Here is a 12,318-nt window from a genome sequence, read left to right on the forward strand (position 1 = left end):
TAAAACCATTCATTCTGCCTTTATTATACATAATACATGTGCCCATTTACAATTGAGTGGTTTGACAAATTGTGTTTATAATTTATCATGTTCAAAAAGAGGTTAATTAATTTACAATACAACTTAGCATTGTATATGACTGAAATTAGGTTCATTCTCCTCTAATTCATCAGAAAACAAACACATGACAAATGACATTTGTTGAATGCTAAAGAGAAATATTGCACAATCTTTTCATCTCAAAAAGATGCTATATTGCCTCAACTTGCCTAAACTTGTTTACTGTGTTACCTTTATACCAATTGACATCTCAGGTAGATGATATATAACAGTTGAACAAACTGTTACACTTATTTGTGGTGATTATGTTATTAATCTATGAAATAATGAAGTAGATGAACACTAAATTACTTTTTATGTCCCCCACCACTATAGTTGTGGACATATTGTTTTTGCCCTGACTGTTGGTCTGTCTGTTGGTTTGTTTGCTCCAACTTAAACATTTTGCCATAACTTTTGCAATATTGAAGATAGCAACTTCATATTTGGCATGCATGTGTATCTCATGGAGCTGCACATTTTGAGTGGTGAAAGGTCAAGGTCATCCTTCAGGCTCAAAGGTCAAACAAAATCATTCAAAGCGACGCAGAAGGGGACATAGTGTTTCCGACAAACACATTTCTTGTTAATATTCTGTTCTAGTAATGAACTTTGGTAGTAATTTCAATGTTCTTCAGTTATATGTGAAACATAGCTGTAGTAACAACAGCTGTTAGTTTTGACATAGAGCCAGTAAATGGACACTTTGTTAAATATTGAAAACATGTTTACCAACTTTTCCAAGCATGTTGTTACCTTAAACTTGTTTTTATAATAATCTGAATTACTAAATACACAGGGTTGAAATAATGTACATGTATATTGCCATACTTGTCCATGTGGCGTTTTTCACACGTAAGATATAGTTTTATAATAAGAGATAGAGAAAAACTGTACTGGTAGTTAAATATTAAATATTGGGGGGAAAATAACTTGGTTCAGAGTAGGATCAAAGTAGGATGTGCTGAAAAACTGAAGTTTTAGTGTTAAGGATAGTATACTTTGTGCTTGTTATTCAATGTTGTGAATTATGCAGTGTCAGACAAAAACATAGCCTGAAACCACGGGCAACCAATGTTCAGTTGGGCTACTAAAAATTCCAAGCATATGCCAGCTGGGATACTGTAAATTTTCATCATTGTTTGTAATCTGGGTCATGTGCATCCAAAACCAAGGTCAACAGGTCACATTTTAGAAATAAACCTTACCTCTCTAAAGACGATATTTACAATATTTACTGCCTTGATGAAACTTCTTAATTTTGACAATATGTAGGCCAAGTTTGAATCAGAGTCACTCGGTGACAAAAAAACACTGGGTAAAGTCTTCCAACAATGAGGCTCAGGTAAGCACCTGGGTAAAGTCTTAGACAATGAGGCTCAGGTAAGCACTGGGTAAAGTCTTTGACAATGAGGCTCAGGTAAGCACCTGGGTAAAGTCTTTGACAATGAGGCTCAGGTAACTGGGTAAAGTCTTTGACAATGAGGCTCAGGTAAGCACTGGGTAAAGTCTTTGACAATGAGGCTCAGGTAAGCACTGGGTAAAGTCTTTGACAATGAGGCTCCGGTAAGCACTGGGTAAAGTCTTCCAACAATGAGGCTCAGGTAAGCACTGGGTAAAGTCTTCCAACAATGAGGCTCAGGTAAGCACTGGGTAAAGTCTTCCAACAAAGAGGCTCAGGTAAGCACTTAAAGGCCTTGTTGTTTGTTTTTGATTTTAAATGCAGTTGATGTCACTTGATTATTCAGAAAAAATTACCAATGATGTTCATGATAACAAATTATTGGTAGTGTGCGTTATAATGACATTATGACGTAATAAAGATAGATTTGTGTTTCCAAATTGACTCTATTAACTGCCACAGGGCAAATTAGTTTGAGAAATGTGACAAGTGTTCAACAGCATTGTCAACATGATGTGGTATGATTGCGTCAATTTGAATTGCTTGTTCATTACAGACAAGTTTACACAAATAAGACAATATAGAGGAAAATGCTGAACATTATGAGTGTTTTTTAATCTACAATTCATTTATAGCATAATACTCATAAACCTTTATTTACGCCCCAAGCATGTAAAAATGGGGGAGACATACCGGTATAGAAATTGGACTATCTGTTTGTTTTCCTATTGATCCATTTTGTCAAGCATCAATAATTCTTCCTCCTGCAATATGTTTATTATACTTGTATAGATGTTGTTTTTGAACACTATCAGCACATTCACTTCCTCTGACCTTATTTTTTGCCTTGACATTGATTAATTCACATGTTGCAAAATAAGTCGTTTAATGCAACATGAATGATGCTTCCTACAAATCTTTGACGATGTGTTTGAACACTATCAACACACCCACGTACGTCCCCAGACCTCATTGTGACCTTGACCTTGACCTTCCCTTTGGTTTTAGACATTCAAATGGGCCAATGAATCAATAACAACAAGGCTACTCCACTTTGGGATTTGTATGCCCCAGGTAGGGTGGCATATAGCATTTGAACTGTCTGTCTGTCCGTCCGTCCAAAAACTTTAACATTGGTCATAACTTTTGCAACACTGAACATAGCAACTTGATATTTTGCATGCATGTATATCTCATGGAGCTACGATTTTGAGTGGTGAAAGGGCAAGGTCATCCTTCAAGGTCAAATTACAAATCCAAGGGATGTAACAAGCTTTAAAGGGAGATAATTTATATTTATCATTTGGCAGGTACAGATAATTTTTACAGGGGAAGCAATATTTTTGAAAGGGATGTAATAAAAAACAAAAATAAATAAAACAAAGCGGCGCAGTAGGGGGCATTGTGTTTCTTACAAACACATCTCTTGTTTTCTTTTGTAATGTAGTCATAAATTGTTATTTTAATACTGAATGTGTCCGACAAAAATAGATTGACATGTGTTGTTTCATGTCATTATACCAGTTTAAAACATATTACTTCAACAATAATGATGATAAGGACTTTGGAAATTTGATCAAGTAATTAAAGAAACCTTTTTATTGAGTAGCACATTTTTAGCTTTATTCCAATGTTATATCACATTAGAAGGATTTAAAAACCAATTGTTCTCACAATTTAATACCAATTGTACAATAACAATACAAACAAGAAAAATGAATTTTATCTAGGCAATAAATCATCAGTTAATGCATTGAAAGGTGTGAGTTTTAATGGCTGTTTCACCCAACTACTTAACATTAATAAACTTGCTGCGAGATAAAGAAATACAATGGGCCGTGACACTTTCCGCATAAACTGGATTTCTGCTAAGAAGAGACTTTTAGTAAAAGAAAAATAATATAGAATTGAAAAGTGTTGTCCCTGATAAGCTGGTGCGGACTGCATAGGCTAATCTGGGATGGCACTTTACACACATGCATTAAACCCCCTTTTCACAGAGCAATGTCCTAAAAACCACATCTCTTTATCCCTAGCTTTTTACTTATCCAGCCTAATTCAGATTGCTGTTTGTTACACAATAGCATCTACAGTAAATATAATTATGTTTGTTTAACCTTTTCCCACTTAGATACATATTTTGACACATTTGTAGCCCCTTAGAAAGTTACATTTAATTAAAGACCTTTCTTACTAAATTCAAGTTAAAAAGGCTTCATTTCCACCCCTTAGTTACTGATGAGCAGCAAACAGCATAAAACCTGAACAGATTGCGAGTTACTCGCAAGCTGTTCTGGTTTTATGCTGTTTGCAAAAGCCATTTTCACTTTGCTTCTTACAGGGTAAGGGTAGATGAGAAAATCTGTAATGTAAGCTATTGGTAAATGTCCTGCACCATATCTCTAGGTGTCATTATCTATAGCTTATGATCACGTGCTCTGAAATTATCCATCATGCATAAGTATGACACAAGACATGTTAATTAGAAGTTATTTTCAGTTATGAATAGAGACTATGTGTGGAGAAGTGCTTGCTGTTTATTGCACAATCAGTGCTGATAAATGGCCATATCTGTCATATGCACTTTATCTAATTTGAATTATACAAGGTTGTCAGGAGCCTGTCTGTTAAAAGATCATGTGACACATTTCACCCTTTCGCACTTAGAATCATATTTGAGCACATTTGTAGTCCCAACGAAAGTTACATTAAATACCTTTCTTACTAAATTCAAGTTTTAAAAGCTTCATTTCCAATCCTTAGTTACTGATGAGCAGCAAACAGACTGCGAGAGGTTGTTCTTGTTAAATGCAGGTTGCAAAAGCCATTTTCACTTTGCTTCTTATGGGGGAAAAGGTTAGAGTAACATAAATACTGAAAATCAACGAATATCTTGCAAAATATTTCGTAAAATAAAATTCAAGTGTAAAAAAATCAGTGTTCCTTATAGCAATAGCCAAAATTTCTATGCTAGATGTGGTCTGGTAACAAAGATTTCACGAGATAAATGTTCATTTTTATTTTTTGTGGAATAAAAAATTCCATGTTTATATCCCACCACGATATCCGAACATTTACAAGTGAACGCGATGCTGACTTTGTGCAGTGACGGAAGAATTAAGTATTCATGAGAACTTTGTCATGCTTTCGAAGTTGCCTGAAGCCAATATCGGGTATGCTCTTACATGTACAGATACCGTAGCCAGAACTTCACATTGCATACATTGTGACGCACAAAAATAAAAACGCGCATTTAATAGCGCGTTAAATCTATGTTATCAGACCACATCTGGCGATGAAATTTTGGTTATTGTTGTAAGGAACCTTATGTGTTGACTTTGTTTTTCGAAATATTGTACGAAATATTGGTTGATTTTGATTGATTATGGGCTTTTAAGTTATAAGCTTAGTTGGACGTCACCACACCGGAAAAGGTGGGCGGGTTTGTTGAGGTATTCCAGTTTCACCACACAGCAGAACAAGACCACAACTAAATTTAATATGGACGGTGCTCTGTGAACATGTTTTAATGCATATGAGTAATGCGTTGTCCCAGATTGGCCTGTGCACTCACTTTCGGCTTTCATGATATTTTTCATATAAAAAAATGTATCTTATAAGCAAAAAACAAGTTTAGGAGGAAAGTGTTGTCCCTATTTAGCCTGTGCAGACTGGGACGACACTTTATGCACATGTATTTAACCCCCTTTTCACAGAGCACGGCTCATACATGTCTGTGAATACAAGTAGCCTGAAATTGCAGCTATAATAAAAAAACTCTCGACAACTTTCGTATGTCTAATAAGTTTATAAGGTAGGGTGGGTGGGCGATGTGTGATAATGCAACCTCAGACACGGAAGGAAATTGTAAACTTTGAAATGCATGCACACACGTAAGTTACTCCGGACATATTTCATGGAAACCAATAGTCATTCATAGATACTAGTAGTATTTTCCTGAAATGAAGCACATCTGAAAGAAACCAATAAATGTAATAGAGTAATGGAAAATAACATGTCATATCAATTATTCTTTGTCAAAATTTGGTATCATGATCTAGATTTGTTACATGTTGTTTAAAACGATTGGACCCCCATAGAGTCTTTAATGTAAAGTGAATGTTATAGTGAATCTTATCAGTAATTCATTTTCACTTTACTAATGGATGTTTTGAACTCTGCAAACTGCACACATATATTGGGTAATTATTCATGTGCATCCATATATGTATCCTTGTTAAATGTTATCGGTAAAAAAAGTGGTTTGACTATTTGCTCAGAGCAGTGGATGTGTAAGAAGTTGTTGTTTAAGCAAATCTTTTTAAAACATTGTTTAATGCATGCCAAGAAAATAGCATAATTTATTGCTAATTAATGTTCCCTCTTGTTTGGTAGGTAATTAATGGAAAAATCATGTTTTGTCCACACCAAAAAAAAAAAAATATTGAATTGTCTCAGCTATGTGAACATGTTTTTAAAATGCATTTGTTTCAAAGAGAAAACATGCAACTTTTATGGCATTCAATTTAGAGGATTTGGAACCATATTTAATTGATCCACTGTTATATTCTTGAAGGTAGCTCTTCTGGTTATTGTATTCAGTCTTTATACTAACTTTAAACATTACAACAACGCTTTTATAAGGTTATAAAACAGTCATTAAACTTTTATTTTTAGGTATGAACTATTAATATTTCCCAAACACAATAGTGTACCATCAAATAATTGCGGAATAACAAAGCATTACATAAAATTTAATGTACCATCTTGTGTAAAATTGCTTTTGTGGTTTAATTGCATGCGCAAACATCAAGTAAACGTTATTGTCAGTGACATATTGCAGTGATATACTCACTGTTAACAGTTGCAGTTTTCTACGAACAGCTTAAACTTGGTCTTGAAATTTATTAATTTTACAATTCCTTTACAATACATTGAGGATTGTCAATTGTTTAAGGGGGACTGCAAGAAGATAATTACTAGTATATCATTTGGTTTATCTTCAGTGAATTGAAATACATCAATGCATGCACATGTATTTGCCAGATCTGTATGATTGGGAAGTTGAACAATGGTTCACTTATTACAAACATACATGGCCAGTTATCTGAGTTTATAAATGGTTGACTGAGTTTGTTACTAGTTCCAATTGTTTATGACTGTTTCACTGAGTTTGCAGCTGGTTCCCATAGTTTATAACTTGTTCACTGAGTTTGCAACTGGGTCCCATATTTTATGATTCGTTCCCTGACTTGATAATGGTTCCCTGTTTCCAGATGGTGAGAACAAGAAGGATAAGGACCAGCTGGGAACCATACTGAGCCAGGTGGCAGTGTCCAAGGACAATGTGTTCAGCCTGGCCAAGCACATTTATCCAGAGGTGCGCATGGACTGGCCTTTCTACACAGAGGAAGACCGGGAAATCTTGAAGAAGTATGTCACACTGTCACATTGATATGTTACACAGTCACATTGATACAGTATATCTCACAGTAGCATTGATACAGTATGTCACATAATCTCATTAATATAGTATGTCTCACAGTAGCATTGATACAGTATGTCCAACAGTAGCATTAATACAGTATGTCACACAGTAGCATTGATACAGTATGTCTCACAGTAGCATTGATATAGTATTTCCCACAGTAGCTTTGATACAATATGTCACACAGTAGCATTGATACAGTTTGTCTCACTGTAGCATTTATAATGTATGCCACATGGTAGCATTGATAATGTATGTCACATGGTAGCATTGATACAGTATGTCACACTGTCACATTGATACAGTATGTCAAACAGTTGCATTGATACAGTTTGTCACACAGTAGCATTGATACATTATGTCTTATGGTAGCATGAATACAGTATGTCTCACAGTAGCATTTTATACAGTAGCTTTGATACAGTATGTCTCACAGTAGCATTTATACAGTATGTCTCACAGTAGCATGGATACAGTATGTCTCACAGTAGCATTTATACAGTATGTCTCACAGTAGCATGGATACAGTATGTCTCACAGTAGCATGGATACAGTATGTCTCACAGTAGCATGGATACAGTATGTCTCACAGTAGCTTTATACAGTATGTCTCGAAGTAGCATTTTATACAGTATGTCTTACAGTAAAATTGATACAGTATGTTTCACAGTAGCATGGATACAGTATGTCTTACAGTAGCATTGATACAGTATGTCACAAAGTTGCATTGATACAGTATGACACACAGTAGTATTGATAAACTTTGTCTCACAGTAGCATTGATACAGTATGTCACACAGTCTCATTGATCCAGTATGTCTCATGGTAGCATTGATACAGTATGATTCGCAGTCACATTGTGAAAAGTATGTCACAGAGTCACATTGATAGGTAGTAGATCATACAGTGGCATTGATATGTAGTATGTCTTAGGTAGTATTACTCAGATCCTTATACATGCATTTTGTAACTTAAGTTTTCCAAAATATCTGGTCACTTATTTCAGGAAAATTACATGATGATAAAACAAGTATGTAGAAGTTAATGGATACTATTTTATTCAGATTATAATTAGAAAAGAAAAGATGTTTGCTGTTCTTAAAATGTATGGTACATGTAATTAATAGCCATTTAAAATTACAGTAACCTGATTAGCAAATACATGAATTTAGTATTTCTCTCCCCACCCCCAAAAACTAGAAGTTCCATTGAGTCATGTACCCATGTATCTCTCCAGGAAGCTACAGAAGCCCAGCTCTGTGTCCCCGTCAGCCTCCCCAGCCAACCGCAGCCCAGACAGCCAGACCACCACCACTGTCTCACAGGTAATGTACATGCTCTGCACAGTCTTCAGGCCATCACCACTGTCTCACAGGTACTGTACATGCTCTGCATAGTCTTCAGGCCACCACCACTGTCTCACAGGTAATGTACATGCACTGCATAGTCTTCAGACCACCACCACTGTCTCACAGGTACTGTGCATGCACTGCATAGTCTTCAGGCCACCACCACTGTCTCACAGGTACTGTACATGCTCTGCATAGTCTTCAGGCCACCACCACTGTCTCACAGGTAATGTACATGCACTGCATAGTCTTCAGACCACCACCACTGTCTCACAGGTACTGTGCATGCACTGCATAGTCTTCAGGCCACCACCACTGTCTCACAGGTACTGTGCATGCACTGCATAGTCTTCAGGCCACCACCACTGTCTCACAGGTACTGTGCATGCACTGCATAGTCTTCAGGCCACCACCACTGTCTCACAGGTAATGTGCATGCACTGCATAGTCTTCAGGCCACCACCACTGTCTCACAGGTACTGTGCATGCACTGCATAGTCTTCAGGCCACCACCACTGTCTCACAGGTACTGTGCATGCACTGCATAGTCTTCAGACCACCACCACTGTCTCACAGGTACTGTACATGCTCTGCATAGTCTTCAGGCCACCACAACTGTCTCACAGGTACTGTGCATGCACTGCATAGTCTTCAGGCCACCACCACTGTCTCACAGGTACTGTACATGCTCTGCATAGTCTTCAGGCCACCACCACTGTCTCACAGGTAATGTACATGCACTGCATAGTCTTCAGACCACCACCACTGTCTCACAGGTACTGTGCATGCACTTCATAGTCTTCAGGCCACCACCACTGTCTCACAGGTACTGTGCATGCACTGCATAGTCTTCAGGCCACCACCACTGTCTCACAGGTACTGTGCATGCACTGCATAGTCTTCAGGCTACCACCACTGTCTCACAGGTAATGTGCATGCACTGCATAGTCTTCAGGCCACCACCACTGTCTCACAGGTACTGTGCATGCACTGCATAGTCTTCAGGCCACCACCACTGTCTCACAGGTACTGTGCATGCACTGCATAGTCTTCAGGCCACCACCACTGTCTCACAGGTAATGTACATGCACTGCATAGTCTTCAGACCACCACCACTGTCTCACAGGTACTGTACATGCTCTGCATAGTCTTCAGGCCACCACAACTGTCTCACAGGTACTGTGCATGCACTGCATAGTCTTCAGGCCACCACCACTGTCTCACAGGTACTGTACATGCTCTGCATAGTCTTCAGGCCACCACCACTGTCTCACAGGTAATGTACATGCACTGCATAGTCTTCAGACCACCACCACTGTCTCACAGGTACTGTGCATGCACTTCATAGTCTTCAGGCCACCACCACTGTCTCACAGGTACTGTGCATGCACTGCATAGTCTTCAGGCCACCACCACTGTCTCACAGGTACTGTGCATGCACTGCATAGTCTTCAGGCTACCACCACTGTCTCACAGGTAATGTGCATGCACTGCATAGTCTTCAGGCCACCACCACTGTCTCACAGGTACTGTGCATGCACTGCATAGTCTTCAGGCCACCACCACTGTCTCACAGGTACTGTGCATGCACTGCATAGTCTTCAGGCCACCACCACTGTCTCACAGGTACTGTACATGCTCTGCATAGTCTTCAGGCCACCACCACTGTCTCACAGGTACTGTGCATGCACTGCATAGTCTTCAGACCACCACCACTGTCTCACAGGTACTGTGCATGCACTGCATAGTCTTCAGGCCACCACCACTGTCTCACAGGTAATGTACATGCACTGCATAGTCTTCAGGCCACCACCACTGTCTCACAGGTAATGTACATGCACTGCATAGTCTTCAGGCCACCACCACTGTCTCACAGGTACTGCACATGCACTGCATAGTCCTCGTGGGTGTTTTTATCACCTTTTGTCCTTCGTAAGGTGTGGCTTATGAGGCGTCAACATTTACCATGTGAATATTCCAGAGGACACATTTTTTGCATTTTTATTATTTATTTACATTCATGAAAATTGGTCAGAAGTAATTGCGGTGATATCTTGGCCGAGTTTGAAACTGGTTCATATGGGACGAAAAACTAGGGCACTAGGTCAAATTTAAGTAAAAGCTTGTGAACACTTTAGAACACATTTAAGGCCCAGTCTTTCATGAAACTTGGTTCGTAGTTTGTCCCAATTTTTATCTTGGTTGAGTTTGAAACTGGTTCACATGTGGTCAAACATTTGGTCACTAGATCAAGCATTATACATATTCGTTCTGGGTCTGAATTCATATCTAATCTGTTGCATGTTTTGGGGTAATAAAATGCCTTTACATTATTCTTGTTTTCTATTGACAAAACAGAAGAAAACATTGTACACGTATCACCCTTGAATTGCGTCCTTTTATTGATTGTATTTATTCAGACCCATAAGAAACATGTGAAATGCTTGAAAGGAGTATAAGGTAAACCGTTTGATTGCTGATTACAGAAGAAGAGTGAGTCTCTGAAGCGTTCCATAGAGGAGACAAACCACTCTACACACTCCGCCAAGAAGATCCGCATTGCTCATGGCAGTCGACCTCCCCACACAGTCGGCCTGGATGAGAAGCACGCATTCTCACACAACAGCGTCTCCTCCACCACAGACATATCAGACAAGAAGGAAAACATTGATGGTAATAACTTTTTCTGAGACGTATTATCCCCCCCCCCCCCCCCCCCCCCCCACACACACACACAAACACAATATTAAAAAATCTACATATTTGTGTATTTTGTTCATGTGATTTTAATAAAGGTAAAAATAAATCATTTTAATCATAATATAGTACAATAATTGTAAGTGTCATAAAGTAAACACGTGTATGCTCATGCCTAATTGTTCTATTTGCATGTAGTTATGTACATGTAATGATGCTTACTGTTATCTCATTCTGTTGTGTGTTTCAGACACTGTGGATTCTACTTCTGACATCCCAGAATACATGAGGTAAATACGGATAAATCTTTCTGCATTACCAACACTTGCCTACATGTGCTCTTGGTTGTAACATTTCAATGACTAAGTATATATTGAATCATCATCAGAACCCTTGTTCGCTCAAATACGCTATGCTTTATGATTCACCGTGACAGATAAGGCTAGCAAAATTTTCTAGTTAATTGTACCACCATCCTTTTAAATTTTTACCATACTTCATTCAAAGTGTGTTTAAAACTAAGTCTAATTTTAGAAGACAAGAAGATCTTGCCAGCCAGTTCACAGTATGTAATGTAGTGACCAGAGAGTATGAACCATGGTTTCTGATGATGATATTGAAAGAATGTATTGTTCCTTACAAAAATTTCTGTTTCAAAATTTTGAATTGGCCAATTTATGTTGCAAAAAATGTAATTGGTCACACAAAATGTCCTTTTCTTGTCAAAACAAACACCCCAAAATATGAAATGGAACATTTCAAATATGCCTATTAAGATTCAGTTCAGTTCTGGAAAAAATTGCTTGTACCATGTTTTTGTTTATTTATTGTTATAAAGCATTAAATGGAAATAATTTGTTTTAGGTGTATGATAGAGTATTAATTTAACTAGTGGTAAAGAAAAGTATATTTCTATAACCATGCATGAACTTTGCTCGTACACTGAAATTAGCAAAATCCTTACAAGTGGTGTATATTCTTCAGGCATTATTTCACGATATCGAATGACGACCAGCGATGCAAGTACAAGCAGGACTTCAACACAGAGTATGATGAGTACAGAGATCTACATGCCAAGATTGAGAACGTCTCACAGAAGTTTGTCAAGCTTCAGGTGGAACGGAATAAGCTCAAGAGGGATTCTATGGAATTTAAGGTATTCTATTTATTGAAACCTCATTTTCTTAAGTTGTTCAAATAGAAAGGTTCAAACATACGGAGGCAATTTTTAGTCTGTTTCCTGGTTCATTTAATATGAAAGAAGAAAAATACTAGATATAGTA

At 37.8% G+C, this 12,318-nt stretch overlaps 1 protein-coding gene across 3 annotated transcripts in view; it reads left to right on the plus strand.

Annotated features, from left to right (window-relative positions):
• The window catches only part of LOC127875959 (RNA polymerase II elongation factor ELL2-like), a 65,506-nt gene that overhangs the window by 43,306 nt on the left and 9,882 nt on the right, over positions 1–12,318 (plus strand). For all 3 annotated transcript variants that reach the window (XR_008047527.1, XR_008047528.1, XM_052420738.1), the window contains exons 7-11: positions 6,778–6,934; positions 8,227–8,314; positions 10,825–11,011; positions 11,286–11,325; positions 12,020–12,191. Coding sequence is in view for 1 of the 3 variants with exons in the window: in XM_052420738.1 (XP_052276698.1) it covers positions 6,778–6,934; positions 8,227–8,314; positions 10,825–11,011; positions 11,286–11,325; positions 12,020–12,191 (644 nt within the window). In the remaining 2 variants the exon portion in view is untranslated. The remainder of the gene's footprint in view (positions 1–6,777; positions 6,935–8,226; positions 8,315–10,824; positions 11,012–11,285; positions 11,326–12,019; positions 12,192–12,318) is intronic.

Source organism: Dreissena polymorpha, chromosome 4, assembly GCF_020536995.1.
Source record: "Dreissena polymorpha isolate Duluth1 chromosome 4, UMN_Dpol_1.0, whole genome shotgun sequence".
Classification (NCBI taxonomy): Eukaryota; Metazoa; Mollusca; class Bivalvia; order Myida; family Dreissenidae; genus Dreissena; species Dreissena polymorpha.